The following is a 24,927-nucleotide window of genomic DNA, read 5'->3' on the forward strand; positions in this document are numbered from 1 at the left end:
GACTCTCTTTATTAAATATAATACAGGCATACCTATCAGTGCATTCATAGAATTTTCAGTATCACTGATATTATGTTGAGGGCAATGAGGGTCAAATTAGGGGAGAAAAAATTTGAAAAACAACTTTCATTGCAAATGAAGAAGCAGTTCATCTGAGGTGCACTGACATAGAAGAGGCCGTAGACAATGGATTTAATTATTTATTGATATTAATGGTTGTTTCCTTTCCAAATGTATGGGGTTCATAATTTATTTACAATTGAGTAACAGTCACTATTTTTGACAGTAGCTGTGATGATGCTTAATATATTCCTCTGAAGTAACTTTAATTGCAACTTAGTAGCTTTCGAAATGTAAGTTTCCAAACTCTGGTAGAAACTTAGCAACAGTGTAAGAAATGATAAATTGAACTGTTTGCAGTGAACAGTTAAGTACACAGAGTTTGACAGTAGCCAATAATGACTGAACACCTCTTACAAATATGCTCTCTATGTTTGAAAAGCAGTAATTACATATTTTTACTATCAGTACCAAACATGTCCTTAAATTCCTATAGCTGTATTTGCATAAATAGAAATAGTTTGTACATTTATGACAAGTTATCTTCATTGGCCAATGTGTTGGTCCTCTGTGGCTCAATGGTTACAGACTGGATCTAGAGCTCTGAATGTCTGGATTTCGATCCCTGGTTGGTCTCATTCCTGCCACCTCTGTACTTATTACTTCTTTTACCTCTGACAGTGTTTATTAATTAGAAAAATCTGGAGTTGATTCACAGATGGGTCTCTCTGTTCAGAGTTCTAACAGAGGCATGAGTACATCACCCAGGGTGTATATGCAGAAAAGGAAAAAAGTTCCCGGATAAAATTACACTTTTTCCCGGGTGAAAATACACATTTTCCTGGGTGAAAATATCCCTCAGAACTTTAAAACTTATCAATTCCTTGAGTGATAAAGGTTATATACACCACTTCCCAGCACTTTAGGGGAGGGGGGAGGGGGGGGAGGGGGAGCAGTTTGGAAAGATCTTTGATGTGCAGCAACGTGTACGCTGTATATTTTCGTATTACGGAAGTATAAATATGAATTCCACCAAACACAGCATGTTAGTATCCGAAGCATTGAAATCCAGATTGTGATTTGCTTTTGTCAGCCAATCGCAGCTCACATCACATTATCTCGCCAGCAAATGAAAGCCGATATTCAGAAGACAGGATACCTGATGCAGTCAGCCAATAGCTACATCACTGTCAAGTAGAACGGATACACAAATAGGAAAAGTTGATGGTTTAAATTAATATACTTGTAGTATAGCTACAAGAAAAGTTAAGCTTTCACATATAATACTGTTTGCTTCTTCTTCTTTTTCTTTTTTTTTTTTTGCAAGTGTTACCCTTTAAGATATATCAAATACAAACGTGCCAGTAAAATTTTAAATGACGACATAAATTTCTTGTCTACTTCGCCTGAAATTCTTGTAAGTGGCTGGTCCTGAAAGTGTTAAGTTTTGAATGAGAGTCAATCGCTCTGTGATTTAAGAAATTCATTTCACATTTTCACATATAACATAATTCATCTTGCGTAAAAGGAAACTTACTTTGAAACTACTGCTTCTCAAACTACCATTTTCAATATTTTCCCGCAATGTGTTTGAAATGTAAACTTTTATGATGTCACACTCATCGAAAGCAGTTATGGTGAAGTATTGCATAGTATTCGTCCTGAAGCCTTTGACATTTTGCTGTCGACAATCAATCATGTGTGCTATGTGTTTTGCTGTAGTGGCATTTCTCTCTCGTTTATGTTTTATTGCTGCAGTATCATTCTAAAGTAGAGATCTGAAGTAAAATTATTTGTTAGAGTATCAGTTCTTACCAGTGAAAATTACAAAAATTTAACTCAAAAGTAAGACAATGAAAAATTCCCAGAGTTCTTAAAAATTCCCGGGTTTTTCTCAGTTTTCTACTGGATGAAAAAGTTCCCGGGTTTTTCCTGGATCTCTCAGTTGTCCCAGGGTGTATACACCCTGAAAGTCTAAAAAATGATCATGTCCAGTAATCACTGTGGTGGTCAAACCAACATTTGGGGTGATGAGAGCTGTGCCTGTCTACTTCTGTGGTGGTAACAATTCTTTAAAAACCTGTGAACTATTGAAACTTGTGTCTACAAAAAAAAAGCCATTTAACACCTTGACAAATGATATTTAATGCTGATGAAATGCCACTATCATCAACAGCTTGTGTTTACAGTCAAAACAGCCACGTTACCTAATGGCCAATGCCACGTGACCATGAATTATCAGCTGCAAAATGATGTATTCTCCACAAATTATTTATAAAGATAATTTTGACAACACTGATGTGAAAACACACTGCCTGAATAGGCCTGATGCTGAGCATTATAGTCTTTCTTTCCATTTACTTTATGGATATCTGACTATTATGATCTCTTTCTGTTATGGGGGAGTTTGAAGAATGCACCTTTCTCCACTTATTTTTGTCCATTTTTGCAATGATAAATAATGTGCCTCTATGACACATGGTTAATTTCAGCAGTCAAAGTGTGATATTCATGTTGATAACCAATTTAGTACAAACAATCCTGTTGGACGAACATCCACATCTGAGCATTATACTAGAGGTTGAAAATACCGCTTCAGTTGTAAATTTGTTTTATTATCACGAGCATTTTTCATGGTAATTCATATGAATACTTTAGTTGATTCAGTTGATTCGAATTTAGAGTCATACAACATAGCAAATATGTGACTGGGTACACTATCTGAACTAAGATCAAAATTTACCTCTATTCTGTGACGTTTATACAATTGGCCCTAAATGTACTACTAGCATTTAATGCCCCAGAAATAAAGGAAAAAAATTTGTGGTATGAACATAATGAAGAAGATAACTGAGCTGCTGAGGTATGGAAGTTTGGTGAACTTTCTCTGGGTACCATAGTATCAAGGTCTCCAATAGAATGAAGACAGGGAGCATTTACTTGTCCCTGATATCAATGCATTTGACTACATCTCCAAAATTAAAATGGGAACTGTTATGCACAGAAAGAAAAAGAGTAGCAAGATATGTGACAGCAAAGAGACATTCCCAGTGCCATAATCTGTAACCTGCTTAACTCAATAGATTGTGGTTTGCAGATCAGACACGTGGCCTAATACCTAACGTCCACCATAAGGATGGCTTCCATTGTAGAAACTTCATAACGTAAATCAAAACATGTTTCCCAATTCCACCACACCTACTTTTGTGTCAGAAAATATAGTAACTTATTGAATTATCATGGACTTTATGAAATTGCAATTCGCAGACGTTACTGAGAGTCTAATACTACGGAGAGTTTATGTGCCATATGATGGATTGTAGGTCATATTTTTAACCTTTATCTTAAAGAAGCTATTGTGAAGTCAGAAGATAATTTCATAATATCGCTTCAGAACAATTCCATGTACTTGTTCTACTACGTACTCTCTCTCTCTCTCTCTCTCTCTCTCTCTCTCTCTCTCTCTCTCTCTCACCACCCTTTCCCCTCGCCATAAGCAGAATTTTATTTGGTGTCATTTACCAGAATGTGTTGGTATCATCAGTTATTGTCTACTGTGTGTTCTATACATACTTCTAAAAATTTCTTTTAGTAATCAGATGTATCACTTAAGTAATATCATGGTGTCTGCAGGCTGTGCAAACCAAACACCCATAAATAAATAAATGCATACCTTAATCAGTTTCCAGGCTGTCGGGTCAAAGAATGAAATCTTGCTTGTGGACCCATGGTCTTCTATCACTGCTAGGTAACTGCCATCAGGACTAAACGACAAAGCAGGAGAGGCTGTCGACTTTAGATTGTGTATATATAAGACAGAACAGTTTACAAGTGACCAAATGCTGACACATGCCTGAAAATGGAAACATTAAATTAACAATTAATTAACAAGAAATACCTTTGATGACAGTATTTTCTCACTTAAAGTCTCCTGCAGTGTTACGTGCACAATGATTCTAGACACTCATTTTTAGAGTAAAAGTTTCAGTACATATTATTTCAAAGTAAATTCAAGTATTAGCCAATTATTTTTGTGTTTTGAAGATACACTATTTGTAAAGCTACATTTAATTTGTCAGCCTCCACTTTGTGTGTTTTTTGTGTGATCCCACTGTTCTGTTTACTAGTTGACATTTTTCAGTTGACGAACTTTATTGCAACAGAAGTCTCCAACCTAATCACTGTACCATACTTTAAAACACAGTTAGCAAAGGCTGCAAATAATACTAATGCGTTCATTCACATATTGTGACCTGTAGTCCACTCTACAAAGAACAGCCCATATAAATATGAAATGGGTCAAAACATGTGCTACTATGAGATGTAGATGAGATAAACTGCTTCTTTAGAGCAATTGTCAGGTACTATTTTTCATATGAATTTTTTATGATAAACTTGGCTCAAGTAATTAAAATAATTTGTAATAGTTTAATGACAATTAACTTTTAATCTTGTTTGTAACAGCTGATCCACTTTGTTACATGTACCTTAACTCATTACAATTGAAATTTCTCCTATATAATGGGACCTACAGAACATAATGAATGAATGAAGTTAGTTAATGATGGGTGGCTTAGATATTTGTCAAAACAATTGTTGTTGTCTAAATTACACTCACACGGGAAGGATAAAATAACATGAACACCCTGGTACAAATACCTCTCTTCAGGAACTCCTTTTACAACTTATTTGCAACCCACATACATAGCCTTATTTTCCACTTGTATTACAATAGGCACAGAACTTTTCCGCACCCCAAATACATCCGTAAATGTGGTAAGTTTATTTACTGTCATGTCAGATGTTACGGATTTCAGTGCCAGGGTATATTTCAAATGCCTGCGTAATTATTGTGTTTATGATTGCAATCGAAACCCACCTGGGTTGTCTAGATCTGCAGGGTTCATGGGATATCTTTGTCTGCTAAATGCAATAGTGAAACATAAATGCAATATCCTAGTAGAGACATGAGGACAATAAAGAGGGCTGTAACCTTTGATAACACCACAGTCACATAACTCTCTGCCGAGTGTAAAACGCAGGCAGAGAAACATTTATGGTAAAGCTACTGTTGGAAAATTTCTTGTAAGCAAGGTAAGTACAAAGAATAAGTATGTAAACTGGTCCAACAAACAAGTCTATTTCTACATTTTCCCCTCTCACAGGAAGTTTCATTACATTTTAGACACACACACACACACACACACACACACACACACACACACACACACACACACACACACACACACTGCAAACCAATTAAGTACATGGCAGAACAAACATACAAGGTACTACGTGTTAAGTTTCTTCCAGTTTCAATAGTGCATGAAGCACAGGAAGAATGACTGCTTAAATGGCTCTGAGGAAGCTGAAATTAGCCTAATCTTACCATTATGATCCCTACAAGAATGATAAGTATGGGACTGAAGAATATCTCTATTGATTCTTCACTTAATACTGATTTCAAAACTTTGTAAGTAAACTTTCATGGGCCAATTGGCTTCTATCTTCAAGTGCCCATCAAGTAGGGTTTTTCAGTATATAAAACAGTGTGTAATCAAGTTATTTCAGTTTGGGATGAATAAATTTTATCACTTGAATAGAAGAAAAAAATGCACTTCAAAAGTAAGATGCAGAACAGACTCAATTAATAATGGTAATACAACAAAAAAGTATTCCAAGGAATAAAAGATTATATGTCATTCGGAAGTAGGAAACATACAAAAATATCAGATGCACTAACAAGGATATTGTCCACCTGCACACAGACATCACAAGATAATCAGCAGAACATGCCATAATACATAACACTCCAACTCATTTTTGCTGTTTTAAACATACAGTTGATCATCAATATCACAACTTGTCATACTAATTGCCGAAATTAGTGACCACATGGACCAAGCATCTCCATCCCAGATGGTTACCAGCTTTTCTTATAGCCTGCTGACAGGGTATACCACAGATAATTTTAATTTGATACATCCCCCACTTGCTGCTCTTCCTCTCACTCTCTTGCACTAGATATTCCCTTCCACAATTATATTCTCTAGATTTTCTCCATCTCTTATCACAATAATTAATAAAGAGCTGGAAAACTCTAAGGTTGACATGAGAAGAAAGGCATCTGAAAATACTAAGAGCTCAATAACAGACACATTTGTTCTTCTTTCAGTCCATTTTATGCACACCATCCTGTGCATGTACCAAAGCTCAAATGCATCAATATGCTGCTTATCTCTCGCCTTAAGTGTCTACATTTTGCAACCATCAAATAGATGGAAAAATATGTGGGTTTCAACATGCTTAACGTTTTTGGTGTTTGTTATTGCTCTTTTTTGACAGATCTCGGGAAGCTTCTTCATACCCACCCACACTAGCGTAATCTGTCATCTTATCTTCACCGATTCCTGTGTTGCAGATGCTTGATCCAAGATAGATGAAAGAATGCATGGTTTCCATTTCCTTTAATCCCCCTTTAAGTTGAAGCTTTGCTCCTTGATCGACTGGACTTGTTGAGATTGATGTCTAATCCATGATAGACTAACATCCTTTACTTTTGTTAGTGGTTTGGCAAGTCCATCTTAGCTGCTAGCTAAAAGCACGGTGCCATCAGTAAATCACAGGTTGTTAATAGTTCTACAACCAATAGAGGTGATTGAGGTGCCTCCGAGAGTCTAACCATCAGGAGCATTCCTAATGACATGTTCTGCATAGATATTGAACAGTTGATGGGCAGAGGCGGGGGGAGGAGGGGAGACAGAATACAACCCTGTCTGACACCTTCCGATACAATGAAGAAATGAAACGTGCCAGCACTTGTCTTCACAGCTCAAAGATGATTATTATATAGACTTCTGACATCATTAGACCAAAACACAATTGATAATGACCTATAATTAATTTTGTACTTTTCATTGGTAACTACTTGTGCAACCATGTTTGCCAACTAATATGACTTGACATAGGACAAAATAATAGAACCATCGTTTGCCTTCTACTGAATGCAATGAAACTTTATGTCCATATATTTAGTCCTTTTGTGACGTTCATTATTATTTCCACAACTGCAGTGTACTCTGATTGTCCTTAAAGAGCTGAGCTGGTTGCTCCATGTTGACACTGAGCTCCTGTAAGGATGAGCAAGGCCACATTATTTCAGCAGCTCATTCGGATACTGCTGCATACGCTGCTTCTGTTGCAGATCTGGCAACAGATTTTTGCCGGCGAGATGGCCAGGTAACAAGTCCACTTGTTAGTACACTGACATAGCCCAACGTTAAACGATGAACATCAATGTTTCCAGGGCTACTAAAGAGACTACTTACACTATGCTTGTCCACTTTCTTCTGCTGTACTGTTGTGTGGTGCAGGATCCACGTCAGGTAGGACTGAGGAAGACCACTGACAAAGTTCAAAACAGGGCAGCTCATCTTGCATTATCGTAAAATAGTGGAGAGAGTGCCACAGATATGACATGTTAATTGGGGTGGCAGTCATTAAAACAAAGGCATTCTAGGTTGCAGCAGGGTCTGCTCCTCAAGAGTGTGAATATATTTTGTTGGCACCCACCTACACAGGGAGAAATAATCATCATAATAAAATAAGAGAAATCAGAGCTCACATGGAAAGATTTAAGTGTGTTTTCCCAGAATGCTGCTCTAGAGTGGAACAGTAATGAGCTAGTTTGAAGGTGGTTGAAGGACCCCTCTGACAGGCACTTAATTGTGAATTGCAGAGTAATCATGTGGATGCAGGTGTAGGAAAATCAGAATCCATGTACACAAGAGGTTCAAGACTGCTACCACTGCATTCAATACCTTTGTTTTTTGAAACTTGTAGATATTTTAGGATGCATTTAATTGCAGTCCAATGCTCAGGTCCAGCGTTGTTGAGAAACTGACATACTTGAATAACAAAAGACATTATGTCTGGTCTTGTTACAGTGGCAACAAATGAGCACTGTCGTAAGTTCAACTATAAAGTGTAATAAGTAGGCGTTGGATGTTGTTCACGTTGAATTATTCTAAGATGCAATTGAATATAGTCCTCTTGACACATGGGCAATTTTTAACTTTCAAATTCTTGCCTGATTTCCAGTCCTACAAAGCTTTGGATCATCAACCACAATTTCAAAATGAATCCTGAATTCTTCAAGTATTTTATTTACAGCTGCTGTTGATTTACTCAGAACTAGTCAGTCATCAACAAAAATAGCTAAAAACACCTATTGGGCATCGACCTGGACATGAAACACACAAATATTTGAATAAAGCTGTTTGAAAAGACAAATAACTGGACAACAATATTTTGATTCCAACACTGAGGAGATCACTTCAGTCCATAAAGGACTTTCTTTAATTTGCAGACTAAAGTTGCATAATCATAGATGAAACTTTCAGGCTGTTCCATCAGGCAGGCTTGCAAATCACTATCAAGGAAGGCAGTCTCCATATTACATTGCTTCATTTTGATATCACACACTATTCAAAGCTAAATGACTACAAGTTGATTCATACATATCAACAGGTGAAGAAGTTTCTTCACAATCATGTGCCAGTTTCTGGGAACATCCCTTTGCACATAATCTAGCTTTGTACTTCAATCATATCACCTGGTTTATGTTTGATTTTGAAATGAGTTCAATGTACATGCTGTTAATGAGGAAACATCTTAACACAGAGAGAGATGTAAACATGTGAATAGAATAGAAGATTAAAGACTTTCAAAAAAAATCCTGAACAAGTACTCAAAAGGAAGGGGAATGACATTCATTGACCAAGGAAATGGTGGACATAAATTCTGTGAAAACTGAATAGGCATATGCCTGATATCTGTACATAAGATGATGACAGAAATAGTTCTCATATTTTGTACTGTGGTGACACACATCACAATCCATTCAAAACAGAGTTGTTATTTGCCATTACCTTTACTAAAGTATAAATATACTGGAATGGAATGTTAATCCTATTGTAAATTATGCATGAACAGGCCAATAGGTCTTTACTACCATCAGTTCCCAGCAAAAATTTATACTCTAAAGTACTGAATACAGCTGTAGTGCCTGCTCAAATGCTCATTCATTTCTCAGACACAACATACTTAATTTCCTTCAGTCACAATAATGTCGTAAACTGACAATAAATGATACATTACATGACAGGTAAGATAAAAATAACCTATTTATCAGGTCTGTTGGGTGAAGCACTACCGCACCTATGTGTACACTCTCACGTACAAAGCCTAGGAGTCACGAATACTTCTTACATTTAATATTTTGGCTAAAAGCTAAATAGGCTCTCCTGGTCATTATTCACACTTCATTCAGGACATTACGATATTAAAATTTTTTATGAAGCTAGATGGATAGAAAAACTTACATAGAATTCACCTATGGTCAGAATGTGTCTGCTATCAGGACACCATAAAGCATCTATGAGACCACTCGTGCCTTCTGTTACTCTGCACCTCCAGTCACAATCAGTAAGGGAAAATATCTGCACTCTGCATCTTTTGTAGAGTGCACACAGCAAGTATTCAGAATCCGGAGACCATGCAATTTTCTGCAGAAGAAGGAAAAAAAAAAAAAAAGATTTATCAACAATGGGACTGAAAAGTAAAACATTTGCCAGTGAAAAAACATACAATCCATCACAGTTTTTCTTACAATATGAAATGAGATAGCTTGCAGCTAACCATATGAAACAGGCATTGAGTGGAAGCTGGGTTCATTGAAAGAAGACTGCTTGATGTAATTCTTTATAAAAGTAGTTGGTAACAATAACTTACAGAAAACTTGTCTATAGTCAGCGAGAGAGAGAGAGAGAGAGAGTGTGTGTGTGTGTGTGTGTGTGTGTGTGTGTGTGCGCGCGCGCGCGCGCGCGCGCGCGCGCGCTATCAGGGCACCATAAAGCAATCTGAAGCAGTCTTCTTTTAATGTGCTTGTCTACCACTCAACACATCTTCTTTGTGGTTAGTAGCAATCTATCCTATTTCATGTTGTCCATATTTTTCTCATGTATGACATTATGTAAATTAGTTAATGAATTCGATCAAGTTGCCATAAAGGGATGCATTTTGGTATAGTGTGTTCTATACAGTTATAAGTCAGTGACTTCAATCCATCAGCAATGAAGCAAAATAACCAAATTAACCAGATGACATCCTGAATTACTGCATTTCACTGTAGCAGTCCTTTGAAGAAATACTACTGCTAACTTCCTAATTTGATAAATGCTGCCTTGTTTAACTTCTTTTTGTTTCTTGTTATCAGTTCTGAACATAAAACTATCACTACAAATTGTAACTCTTCAAAAATTTTTGCATTGCAGATCTCAGCCTAATGGAGGAATGTTTGTACACAATAGCTCAGTGTTTGCATAAATCACTGAAATTCTAAGTACCTACTGTTGTGACTGACAATTTGCAATATTTCACAAACACAACTTTTATTTATGTAAGTTTACAAGGTCGATGACTAAAGAACAAAAGAAATGTAACAATAACAATGCCAGTAAAAGTCTCCTAATTGAGAATTGAGGCAAACAAAAGTTCACTTCTAATTTTCCACAAAGGTTCATGGTAAAACACACACACACACACACACACACACACACACACACTAGTAACTAGTAAAAGCCCAATTCAGAGACGGAGACCTAATCTTCAGCAGTCAAAATCCACGAGGTCAGCATCTGGAGTGAACTGAACTTCGGGGCTGGTTCTAGCCTCTAAATATCTGTATCCAACCAATCAGGTTTCGGCGTACTGATACTTCCTGCAGGCTGTGTCTTGAGCTCCCCTGCAGGAAGTAGTGCTCGGAATGTCTGTTTCCATTATCTTGTATGTAAATAGCCGATGTTTACCATGGTGCTTTTGGTATGTCTTGGACATAGACAACCCTGTCCTCTGTGGTGTAATATGGGTTGCCAGCCCTCAGGGGCCTACCATGGCTCCAGCATAACACTTACCTCCACAAATCATCATAGCCTCCTTCTTGACTTAATTTGCAGCACCTTATCCACGAACAATCATTCTTCTCCTGTTCAGAATCAAGTAGAGGGCTTGAACGAGAAACTCTGACAATTATGCAATGATCTCACCTGCAGATTTCATGATTCTGCTGTTGACAAGATCATTGTAGAGTCCTACTCAATAGTTCAGGTGGGCTCTCCACACAGAAAGCATCTACTTAGATAGTACCTGTCATATGCATACAGGATTTTTTCTTTTTTTTTGTTGGGGGGTGGGGGGAATATTCATAAGCATGACATGTGGCACTAAGGATGTTATAGCATCAATGACACCAAATGGCAAAAGGGATGTTAAGATAGGTAGCAAAATATTCTTTCTTAAACAGTGCAATAGAAAACAGTTGTAAATTATCTGAGCAACCAACATCAAACATCTGATGATGAGGATGTGGGGTATTGTGGATACAGGTGAAAAATACAGTACAATATGCTGTAAACATCTGCACATCATGCAGTGGTGTGAAGGATGGAAATGCTCAGGTAAGTCAAAAGTGTAAATTTTGTGGCTGTTTTAATAAAAAAAAAATTATTACTTCTGATGTTAAGGAATGTCGATAAATCAATCAATGTGATCCATACAGTCACTCACTTATTCTGATCTTCCAGAAAAGGGACACTGCAAAAGGGTTTAAAACAGTCCCCTTTCAAACATTGCATACACACTGAAAAGACAGATGTTTGAAGTGATTGCAGAATAGAAAGTCAACTAAAATGGCTTGAAGGTAAGATAACTGAAGGTGGTGAAATGTCAGAATAATTCAATATAGCTAATGCAAAAGAGCTGGAGCAACACAGCATTTCAATGATTGGTAAAGACACAAGTCATCTAACAAATGCACAAACTAAAGGTTTGCCATCAAACCCTTTCAGAGTTAAGGGACATTTTATGCTCATGTCCTTTTTGAAGAACAAATATTTCCTCTTTAGGAATCAATACAGATTCTACAAACAGCAACCTTGTGGAAAACAGTTTCCCAAGTTTGTCCACGAAGTCAAGAAGACACTAGATTATAACCCCTAGGTTGGTCTTGCACTGTAGCCTAATGAACAAATCATGAGCCTGGGAAGTATCAGACCAGCTTTGTGACTATATTAAGCACATTCCAGAAGTTCCAAATGACTTGCCAAGTTCTAACATGGTGAAACAGTCATACATAAATGTATCCCAAGTGAGAGTTATAGAGCCGTTATATGCCACCTAAACATGCACCAAATTTCAGTGACAGATGGTACACGAGGGCTCAAATTCTCCTCATATATATATATATATATATATATATTGCAAAATTATCATGGGGATCATCACAGAAATTTGAGCTGATATGGAGTCTTACCATCATTCATTTTTCCTGAACATCATTCAAAAACAGAACAGGAGAAGGGGAAAGAGGTGGTGGTGGTGGTGGTGGTGGTGGTGGTGGTGGTGGTGGTGGTGGTGGCAGTGGTGGCGGTGGGGAGGGGGGGGGGGGGGGAAGGGGGATGATCGACTGCCGAAGTACATACTATCTCACACTCACGGTACAGTGGCTTAGTGGCTTCTGAAGTACAGTGATGTAGGTTTATGCACTGGTGCATTCTCTCAAATGACTTTAGAAAGACTTCATAATTTCCTTCCATGTGCAATTTTCTTCACTTTTGCAACGAGAATCCTCTCTGGCTTCCGGCGGCTATCTGATTTGGTGAAGACTGCCAGTCTCAGTAGTGGGATGAAAGCAGAGCTCACCATCTGCAGCATCGTCGACAGGACTGACTGCGGACCTTTGGTACAGAGCCGAGTGGAGGGTCTGAATCAGAGGCTGAGACGGTTCTGCGACCGTGTGGGCTGCAGATTCCTCGACTTGCGCCATAGGGTGGTGGGGTTTCGGGTTCCGCTGGATAGGTCAGGAGTCCACTACACGCAACAAGCGGCTACACGGGTAGCAGGGGTTGTGTGGCGTGGGCTGGGCGGTTTTTTAGGTTAGATGGCCTTGGGCAAGTACAGAAAGGGCAACAGCCTCAACGGGTGCGGGGCAAAGTCAGGACATGCGGGGACCAAGCAGAAGTCGGTATTGTAATTGTCAACTGTTGCAGCTGCGTTGGTAAAGTACCGGAACTTCAAGCGCTGATAGAAAGCACCGAAGCTGAAATCGTTATAGGTACAGAAAGCTGGCTTAAGCCAGAGATAAATTCTGCCGAAATTTTTACAGAGGTACAGATGGTGTTTAGAAAGGATAGAGTGCATGCAACCGGTGGTGGAGTGTTCGTCGCTGTTAGTAGTAGTTTATCCTGTAGTGAAGTAGAAGTGGATAGTTCCTGTGAATTATTATGGGTGGAGGTTACACTAAACAACCGAACTAGGTTAATAATTGGCTCCTTTTACCGACCTCCCGACTCAGCAGCATTAGTGGCAGAACAACTGAGAGAAAATTTGGAATACATTTCACATAAATTTTCTCAGCATGTTATAGTCTTAGGTGGAGATTTCAATTTACCAGATATAGACTGGGACACTCAGATGTTTAGGACGGGTGGTAGGGACAGAGCATCGAGTGACATTATACTGAGTGCACTATCCGAAAATTACCTCGAGCAATTAAACAGAGAACCGACTCGTGGAGATAACATCTTGGACCTACTGATAACAAACAGACCCGAACTTTTCGACTCTGTATGTACAGAACAGGGAATCAGTGATCATAAGGCTGTTGCAGCATCCCTGAATATGGAAGTTAATAGGAATATAAAAAAAGGGAGGAAGGTTTATCTGTTTAGCAAGAGTAATAGAAGGCAGATTTCAGACTACCTAACAGATCAAAATGAAAATTTCTGTTCCGACACTGACAATGTTGAGTGTTTATGGAAAAAGTTCAAGGCAATCGTAAAATGCGTTTTAGACAGGTACGTGCCGAGTAAAACTGTGAGGGACGGGAAAAACCCACCGTGGTACAACAACAAAGTTAGGAAACTACTGCAAAAGCAAAGAGAGCTCCACTCTAAGTTTAAACGCAGCCAAAACCTCTCAGACAAACAGAAGCTAAACGATGTCAAAGTTAGCGTAAGGAGGGCTATGCGTGAAGCGTTCAGTGAATTCGAAAGTAAAATTCTATGTACCGACTTGACAGAAAATCCTAGGAAGTTCTGGTCTTACGTTAAATCAGTAAGTGGCTCGAAACAGCATATCCAGACACTACGGGATGATGATGGCATTGAAACAGAGGATGACACGCGTAAAGCTGAAATACTTAACACCTTTTTCCAAAGCTGTTTCACAGAGGAAGACCGCACTGCAGTTCCTTCTCTAAATCCTCGCACAAACGAAAAAATGGCTGACATCGAAATAAGTGTCCAAGGAATAGAAAAGCAACTGGAATCACTCAATAGGGGAAAGTCCACTGGACCTGATGGGATACCAATTCGATTCTACACAGAGTACGCGAAAGAACTTGCCCCCCTTCTAACAGCCGTGTACCGCAAGTCTCTAGAGGAACGGAGGGTTCCAAATGACTGGAAAAGAGCACAGGTAGTCCCAGTCTTCAAGAAGGGTCGTCGAGCAGATGCGCAAAACTATAGACCTATATCTCTGACGTCGATCTCTTGTAGAATTTTAGAACATGTTTTTTGCTCGCGTATCATGTTATTTCTGGAAACCCAGAATCTACTATGTAGGAATCAACATGGATTCCGGAAACAGCGATCCTGTGAGACCCAACTCACTTTATTTGTTCATGAGACCCAGAAAATATTAGATACAGGCTCCCAGGTAGATGCTATTTTTCTTGACTTCCGGAAGGCGTTCGATACGGTTCCGCACTGTCGCCTGATAAACAAAGTAAGAGCCTACGGAATATCAGACCAGCTGTGTGGCTGGATTGAAGAGATTTTAGCAAACAGAACACAGCATGTTGTTATCAATGGAGAGACGTCTACAGACGTTAAAGTAACCTCTGGCGTGCCACAGGGGAGTGTTATGGGACCATTGCTTTTCACAATATATATAAATGACCTAGTAGATAGTGTCGGAAGTTCCATGCGGCTTTTTGCGGATGATGCTGTAGTATACAGAGAAGTTGCAGCATTAGAAAATTGTAGCGAAATGCAGGAAGATCTGCAGCGGATAGGCACTTGGTGCAGGGAGTGGCAACTGACCCTTAACATAGACAAATGTAATGTATTGCGAATACATAGAAAGAAGGATCCTTTATTGTATGATTATATGATAGCGGAACAAACACTGGTAGCAGTTACTTCTGTAAAATATCTGGGAGTATGCGTGCGGAACGATTTGAAGTGGAATGATCATATAAAATTAATTGTTGGTAAGGCGGGTACCAGGTTGAGATTCATTGGGAGAGTGCTTAGAAAATGTAGTCCATCAACAAAGGAGGTGGCTTACAAAACACTCGTTCGACCTATACTTGAGTATTGCTCATCAGTGTGGGATCCATACCAGATCGGTCTGACGGAGGAGATAGAGAAGATCCAAAGAAGAGCGGCGCGTTTCGTCACAGGGTTATTTGGTAACCGTGATAGCGTTACGGAGATGTTTAATAAACTCAAGTGGCAGACTCTGCAAGAGAGGCGCTCTGCATCGCGGTGCAGCTTGCTCACCAGGTTTCGAGAGGGTGCGTTTCTGGATGAGGTATCGAATATATTGCTTCCCCCTACTTATACCTCCCGAGGAGATCACGAATGTAAAATTAGAGAGATTAGAGTGCGCACGGAGGCTTTCAGACAGTCGTTCTTCCCGCGAACCATACGCGACTGGAACAGGAAAGGGAGGTAATGACAGTGGCACGTAAAGTGCCCTCCGCCACACACCGTTGGGTGGCTTGCGGAGTATCAATGTAGATGTAGATGTAGAAGGTAATCATTTACACCCACAATTATACTCTGCAAATCATTATGAAATGCATGGCAGAGAGTACTTCTCATTTACCAATAATCAGTGTTTCTTTCAATTTCATTCAAACATGGAGTGAGAGAAGATGGATTTCTTAAATGTGTCTGTGCAAACTGTAATTAGTTTAATCTTATCCTTGCAATACCTACAGTAGCATCATGTTGGTGGATGTAGAATACTCCTGGACTCATTACTTTAAGTTGCCTCACAAAACTTTGTAAATAGGCTTTTATTATGTAGTTTGCATCTACCTCCAAGTGACTACCAGTTAATTTTCTTCAGAATCTCCATAAGCTTTTCGTGTGGTTCAAACAAACCTGTGACCACACTCCTGTTGTCTTTCTTTATATACATTCAATATCTTCTTTTAGTCCTGTTAGCAATGGATCTCAAACACTGGACAGGTCATATGAGTATTTCACAAGCAGTCTCCTTTGTAAAGCGATTGCACTTCCTTAGTATTCTACCAATGAATCAAAATCTGCCACCCGCTTTACCTACAACTGATCTATTTGATTGCTCTGTTCCACTTCCTTACAAACTGTTACATCCAGGTTTTTTGTATGAATAGACTAATTCTAATTGTGAACTGCTGATTGTCATCATAGGATACTACATTTTGTGAAGTGCATAATTTTACATTTCTGAACATTTAAAATATGATGTAAGTCTTTGCATCACTTGGAAATCTTCTCAATATCTGACTAAATATTTCTTCAGCTTCTTTCAGACAGTACTTTGTTATAGGCAATGGTGTCATCTGCAGTAAGTTTGAGGTTACTGTTAATGTTGTCTGTAATGTCATTAAAGTACAACATTAACACGAATGTTCTCAACGCACTCTCATGGGCACATCTGGTTTTTTTAAGATTTTATTTTTGTGGGGGCTACAGCATCAATGTGTTTTGAGAACGAGAATATGGTCCAATTAGGCTGCATTTTTATTATCTGTGCAATCAACCAATTTTAACCTTGGGTAATCTTCAAGCACATATCTTAAGGTTAAGAAATGAACCTGGAAGCTTACGACATGTACTTGAAAATGACCCAAGGTGAAATTGGGCAGTTGCACAAATAATAAAAAGAATACAGCCTTCTTGGACCATGTTTTCATTCTCAAAACACATAAAGTTACTTCTACATCTGTCTATGACACTCTATCCAAGAGAACAAGTTGCATCCTCCCAACCAAGAAATCATCAATTCAGTCACAAGTTTCTCTTAATATGATCATACTTCTGATAATGATCATAGGTGTGGTACTGAATCAAATGGTTTTCAGAAGTCAAGAAATATTGCAACTATCCAAATGCCTTCACATCTATGGTTTTCAGAATGTCGAGCAATGAAAGTGCAAGTTGGGTTTCACGTGACCGACACTTTTGTAACCCATGTTGGTGTGGAGGAGGTCATTCTGCTCTCACTACATTTGAGCTCTGAATATGTTCTAAGATTCCACAACAAACAGAAGGCAAGGATACTGAACAGTAAGTTTTGTGGATCATTTCTACTGTCCTTTTTGTAGACGGGTGCGATCTGTGTTACCTTCCAATTACTGGGCACAGTATTTTGTTTAAGGGATGGATGTTATATTATGGTTAAAAGAGGGTATAACTCAGCTGCAAATATGGTATAGAATCTGACAGATTCCACAGGGCCCTGGAGCTTTCTTCTATTTGAGTGATTTTAGCTGTCAGTGCTACATATTAAGTTTTAGCACTCATCTTTGCAGTGGTGCAAGAATTTAATTTGGGCAATAGATGTGGATATTATTTGAAAATTGAGTTCAGCATTTCTGCTTTTGCTTTGCTATCCTCAACAGCAGTTCCTGTCTTGCCCCTCAGTATCTGGACACTCAATTTGGCACAACTAACAGGCTTTACATTTGACTAGTATTTCTTTGAGCTTTGAGAGAGATATTTCAATAAGATGTTGCTATGGACATCACTGAATGCTTCGTGCATTTCCCTCCTGAAAAGCAAAGTGTGTTTCATTCATCATCACTATCTGTAGCCCTATGCTTTGTTTTACACCTACTATGCAGCAGCGTTTTAGCGTTTGTTTTTTTTTTTTTTTTATTTTACAGTGACTGTATACCATGGGGGTCCCTTCCATAAGCACATACTTATTAAGCACATAGTCAATATTCTTTTACACCTGACCCACAGTTCTTCTACATGCTCCTGTTCAGGTCTGCTGAACATACAGATCCGCCTACTTGTTTAGTTGCCCTTTGTACCTAAGTAATCTCCGTTGTGGGAACTGTCTCATGGTCACAGATAATGGTTTCAAAGTGGATATCCTCAAAGAGGTCAGATCTATCCCTTGCCATTAGATTCAATATATTTCCAGCATGAGTGGGCTTCCAAACTATCTGTTCTAGGTAGTTTCCAGAGAAGGCATTTAGTAATGTTTTACAATACATTTTGCCATGCCCCCATTTACAAAACCGTAATTTACCACAATGACCCTGATATACTTAGTATCATTGGGACACTTACGTACTAGCAAACTGAGAATTTCTCTAAAGTTTTCGAATACTTATGTATGTGAGTCTGGCAGACAATGGTAGTAAGTTTATGCCCATTTTTGATACTAAGTTTTATACAAACAATCTCACATGCAGCATCAGTTTGTATTTTGATGGATCTGAGTTTCTTTTCTATTGTGACAAATGCACCACACCTCCAGTTCCCATTAGCCTATTCTTTTGACATATACTTACATTTTCTCCAAAAATCTCAGTGCTTTAAATTTCTAGTTGTCACCAGCTTTCTGCACCCAGTATTATATGAGGTCCACTGCTTTTGAGGAGTGCTTCAAACAGTGGCACTTGTGAATTCTTTGGCAGCTAATCACTAGTGTTTTAGTATTCAACCCAGCAAAGGATTTTTTTATTTTTTATTTTACACCAACACTTCTGAGTCTCCTAAAACTATCATTATCTGGACTTGATGGAGAATATCCTAATCTAAAAAAAACCGGGATAGCAGCCTCTGATCAGTGCATGCCTGACCCATTTAGGGGGATCCTATACTTCTCAACCTTAAGCGCACTAATGCAAGTTTAGGAAGTCACAGCCTGTCTTGTCGTAGAACCATTGGAGTCCCTAGTTCCTGCCTTCTGCTCAACTTAGGACTAGAGGGTCACTATTAGTTCTGGGGACAAAGCTGCAAACTGTGAGCTTCATTGAAACTCTATGAGTAAAGCTTGTCTTCATCATCTCTGCAGTCACAGGAATGGTCAAAGAATTATGCCAGAGCCTATACAACAGGTATCATTTGTTCCAACATGCATTGCAATCAGCAGTCGAGTGCACTCTGTTACCTCAATGATTGATGGAACACCCTCTTCAATGACTGAAGCCCCCAGCCATACTCACCATTTGACATTCCTTCCCATCCTTTGCTGCAGTTTCCCTGCTGGTGATTGTGAATGCCTTCTCCCTGATCCCTAACCCTACAACTAACATGCCAATTACAGCTGAGTTGATGAATAGTGATACATCACATACTTTCTGTAGAGAAGAAATGATCCACAGGAGAGGACAGCAATGTAGGTATGTTTGGTATTTCTGGTTCACAATGTTCAGCAGCCCTCTCAACTCAGCCATTCATAGCAGCTTAAATTCACTTGCAGTAGTCAGGTCAATTTCCAGCTGCTTACAGAGAGCCGACTCATCCCATGCTCAAGAACAGCATATAGGATCAGACACATATTTTAAAATATAGCATAAAGTCTGGGTTTGGGACTCCCCCAGAAACCCTTCTCCCTTCCCACTTTTGGAGTAAATGTGTCTACCTCAGTGGGACAAGATATCTTACAGGTCATCTCCACTATTTTCCTGGATTTTCTCAAAGTTTTGCAAGGCTTACTCCAACATATCAATCAGCTATTAATTCCATGTCTCTTGCAGCAGAAAGTACAACATGTGTCTGCAACGTAGGTACTGTTTTGTTCTACCGCCACTGCGGCACTAGTGTTATAGTTCCACACATTCACACTAATTTCTTTGGTTCATTGTCTTTCCACTGATGCTACTAAAGCTGGATAACGTTGTGTTTATATTTGTTAGTGATCACTCAAAATGTTTAAGACAATCTCTGAGACTGCCGATTGAAAAGTGTGTTCTGTAATATGGGTTTTTAACTTAAAGAATGTTAAGCAAACTGATATCCGTCATTAACTTGTAAACATTCATGGTGAAAATGTATGATGGATCGGTGAAAAAGTGGGTGAGACAATTCAATGATGGGCAACCCAATGTTCATGACAAAGCATTGTGTGGGCGGCCTCCTTTTGTCCATGATGGTTTGGTTGAGAAAAAACAAATGAGAAAATTCATGCGAACAGATGGTTCACAACAACAATGCTTTGTGATGAGTTCACACACACACACACACACACACACACACACACACACACACACACACACACAGAGAGAGAGAGAGAGAGAGAGAGAGAGAGAGAGAGAGAGAGAGAGAGAGAGAGAACTATTTTGCATGAGATTGACACAAATCACTTAAATTTTCACAAATTTTGTCCCCGTTGGGTTCTGAAAATGCTTACTGATGTCCACAAAATGAACTGGCTTGGGAGTGCTTTCAGATTTCTTACCCAGTACAGTGGTGAGGGAGATGAATTTTTAAACAGAATTGTGACCAGTAATAAAACTTTGATTTGTCTTGTCACTTCAGAATCAAAAACAAGCCACTCATGGTCTTGCAAAAAATTAAAATTCAGAACAAAGTTATCAGCACAAAAAATAATTGGGGTTGTGTCCTGTCAGGGTGGTGAGATACTGTAAAACACAGAACACTTTGGTTTGCCATTCAAAACAAAAGGCACTGGATGCTTAGTCAAGGCACTGTGTTGCTTCATGACAATGCATGTCCCCATTCTGCCGTGGCTGCTCAAAACCTTATTCAACAATTTGGTCAGGAGCATTTTGATCACCCATCGAGGTCCAACCTCGCATCTTCTGACCACCACCTGTTCTTTAACTACAAGCACACTTTTGGAGGAAGGCACTTTGCCAGCAATGACAAGGCAAAAACCAGTGTTCGGCAGTAGCAGTCTTCAATGGTGGCATCTTTTATGAAGAGGATATAGAAAAGTTAATTTCCTGCTACAACAAACATCTGAACAATAGTGGCAACAACACTGAAAAATAGTTTAAGAAATTCCCCTTCTTGTAAAAATAAATTTTGGTTTGAAAAATTTCTTTAACCAGCTTTTTCTCAAAACAGTATTTAGTTTCTGGACATACCTTCCTCTCAAGCTCACTCATAGTACTCACGTTCAGAGGTGTAACTATCAAATCCACTAATGCCTCAAATTGGCACTGTATAGTTCAATTGTTGTTGTGGTCTTCAGTCCTGAGACTGCTACTCTATCCTGTGCAAGCTTCTTTATCTCCCAGTACTTACTGCAATCTACATCCTTCTGAATCTGCTTAGTGTATTCATCTCTTGGTCTGCCTCTATGATTTTTACTCTACACGCTGCCCTCCAACACTAAATTGGAGATCCCTTGATGCCTCAAAACATGTCCTACCAACCGATCCCTTCTTCCAGTCAAGTTGTGCCACAAATTTCTCTTCTCTCCGATTCTATTCAATACCTCCTCATTAGTTATGGGATCTACCCATCTAATCTTCAGCATTCTTCTGTAGCACCATATTTCGAAAGCTTCTATTCTCTTCTTGTCCAAACTATTTATCATCCATGTTTCACTTCCATACATGGCTACACTCCATACAAATACTTTCAGAAACGACTTCCTGACACTAAAATCTATAATCGATGTTAACAAATTTCTCTTCTTCAGAAACACTTTCCTTGCCATTGCCAGTCTACATTTTATATCCTCTCTACTTCGACCGTCACGAGTTATTTTGCTCCCCAAATACCAAAACTCCTTTACTACTTTAAGTGTGTCATTTCCCAATCTAATTCCCTCAGCATCACCCGACTAATTCGACTACATTCCATTATCCTTGTTTTGCTTTTGTTGATGTTCATCTTATATCCTCCTTTCAAGACACTGTCCATTCCGTTCAACTACTCTTCCAAGACCTTTGCGGTTTCTGACAGAATCACAATGTCATCAGCGAACCTCAAAGTTTTTATTTCTCCTCCATGGATTTTAATACCTACTACGAATTTTTCTTTTGTTTCCTTTACTGCTTGTTCAATATACAGATTGAATAACATCGGGGAGAGGCTACAGTTCTGTCTCACTCCGTTCCCAACCACTGCTTCCCTTTCATGTCCCTCGACTCTTATAACTGCCATCTGGTTTCTGTACAAATTGTAAATAGCTTTTCGCTCCCTGTATTTTACCCGTACCACCTTCAGAATTTGAAAGAGTGTATTCCAGTCAACATTGTCAAGAGCTTTGTCTAAGTCTACAAATGCTAGAAACTCAGGTTTGCCTTTCCTTCATCTATTTTCTAAAGTAAGTCGTAGGGTCAGTATTGCCTCACATATTCCAATATTTCTACAGAATCCAACCTGATCTTCCCCGAGGTCGGCTTCTACCAGTTTTTCCATTCATCTGTAGAGAATTCGTGTTAGTATTTTGCAGCTGTGACTTATTAAGCTGATAGTTCGGTAATTTTCACATCTGTCAACACCTGCTTTCTTTGGGATTGGAATTATTATATTCTTCTTGATGTCTGAGAGTATTTCGCCTGTCTCATAGTTCAATTATCATTCTTAAAATATGGTACTCATCAAACATCGCTCAAGGTACTTCAAGTATTCATCATCATGTTTTCCTTGCACCTATCTCCTTGAAGATGCTGCACTAACTAATAATAGTTACTAAAAAATAAATTACAATTGTCTTAAACATCACTTTCATTATTTATAATGTATTTAATATTAATGATTTTAAAGTTAGTTTTTATTTCCGCTATGACCTAGTATTAGATTTAATGTATGTATAGATAAGGATTTAAGAAATAGACAGTACTTTGTTTGGCAGCAATAATAGTTTAATTTCTTTATGTATGTACTCTGTTTACATATTGCATAACAATTTTTGTAACTACATGATCTATGATACCTGTAATGTTATACAAATACCTTGATAAAGAGAACTAAAAATGAAATAGCTATATTCTATAATGTGAAAAAACAGATGATACAGACTGAGCTACTTCTAAACTGCTTCACAGTTTTGTGTGATCTAATACCAGTAAGGTACAGGGTACCAAAAGATACAAATCTGGACACAAAAACAACTGATTAGGAAGAAAGTGAGAAATATAGATTAAGACAACTCAATTAAGAAAACAATATATGAAATTAAATTAAACAACAAATTCAGCACTGAAGGAAAGGTCTGGTAGAATATAAATACTTTAGGAATACCACACTCACACTCACACTCACACTCACACTCTCTCTCTCTCTCTCTCTCTCTCTCTCTCTATCCCTACATGGTCCCAGCTGGATGTATAACTACAGTGCTCTATTTCGGCAGGTGGACTAGGGTCCTCAGATGTCTCACTGTCTCCACACTTTTCACCCCACAAGTACTCTCATCCTCCATCCTATCACTCCCACCACCAGTACACGTCCCCATGTCACCTTCAGCTTACATCACTCCCCATTGGCTCTGACAACTGTGCATCCCATGTCTAGACCATGCACTTGCCTATCCTAGCTCCTGCATTCCTAGCTGGCAAACTGGCTGCCTTCCTCCAAGCTACTTGCCACACACTCCCAACCCCTCTGCCCGTCTCTCCTCCAACCCACCCGACTCAATCCCCCATCCCATCATAGTCGACACGCTCAAATGCAGTACTGGCACTTTATGTCCAGTTGGCGCAATGTGGGGGCACAGGGGTGTGTGTGTGTGTGTGTGTGTGTGTGTGTGTGTGTGTGTGTGTGTGTGTGTGTGTGTGTGTAATCTAGCTCAAAAAATGACTACTCCAACAGCTAGCAAGTTTTCTTTCTTTTTTGCATGCTCTTCTTGCATGCTTCTGCTTTTCGGTGAGTGGTCTCCTTTACTCGCGAAGATTAAACAAAGATGAATGAAGCCCTTAAGTGAACAGCAAAAATTGTTGCAGATATGGACAGGCAAAACAAAAGAAAATATCTTGTGGATCAAGCACGCCATTAAAGCAAAAGTAACAGTTTCAAGTTGGGAACGACATGAACACAAAAGACACGTTGTGTTATGTTAACCATTTGGAAATATAAATAATATTTATTTCTCACTTTTATTTATTTATTTAGTGTTCCATAGATCAAGGGAGCGAGTGAATCATGAATCTTAAGGATATGGAATGTGTCAAATTATACAGAGTTCCAATGGAACTTACATGACAATAATGATATAATGAAAAAAAATTACAGAACGTATACTGAATTAAGGGAGGGTTGTGTTTCACTCTGGAAGGATGAGTAATACACACAAGAAGCAGCGTTATGCTAAATATTACCATGAAATTACAATAAATAAATACATGCATACAAAAACCAAATTATCACTTGTCCATGATAGTACCCAAAAAATAGAAGAGAGGTGAAAATTTGAACTTTGCTTATACCTAAGAAGACAAAGATTTCAATGACATGATACATCCACTGTACTAGAATTTCTGACATAAAATTAAGCAAAACTAGTTCCAACAAAAAAGATAAAAAAAATATAACAGACTTTTTAACTCCGCTATGCCGGTCCCAAGCCTGGAGCCTCATTTACAAGAGATGAGGAAGGAGGAGGGGGAGGAGTAACAACCTCATAAAAAAAACCTGAAAACCTGAGTCCATCTGGCTTCGGATGATAGCACCCAGTAAGAGCCCCCTGCCTACGGATACTAGGTGAAACCCAGTCAACAGTCTCAAAGGTGGAAGAAGAATCTCAGTTCCTAACAGGTGAGAGAGTTGAAGTACCAAGTGGAGTAAACTATGAAAAACAATCATTTTGGAGTAACAA

The 24,927-nt window shown here is 38.7% G+C and overlaps 1 protein-coding gene across 1 annotated transcript in view; it reads right to left on the minus strand.

Annotated features, from left to right (window-relative positions):
- The window catches only part of LOC124711962 (WD repeat-containing protein WRAP73-like), an 82,105-nt gene that overhangs the window by 51,611 nt on the left and 5,567 nt on the right, over positions 1–24,927 (minus strand). Inside the window, exons 2-3 of the mRNA XM_047242244.1 lie at positions 9,444–9,626; positions 3,734–3,913 (exon numbers count right to left, since the gene is read on the minus strand). Of these exons, the coding sequence (XP_047098200.1) occupies positions 3,734–3,913; positions 9,444–9,626 (363 nt within the window). The remainder of the gene's footprint in view (positions 1–3,733; positions 3,914–9,443; positions 9,627–24,927) is intronic.

This window comes from Schistocerca piceifrons, chromosome 8 (genome assembly GCF_021461385.2).
Source record: "Schistocerca piceifrons isolate TAMUIC-IGC-003096 chromosome 8, iqSchPice1.1, whole genome shotgun sequence".
In the NCBI taxonomy this organism is placed as follows: domain Eukaryota; kingdom Metazoa; phylum Arthropoda; class Insecta; order Orthoptera; family Acrididae; genus Schistocerca; species Schistocerca piceifrons.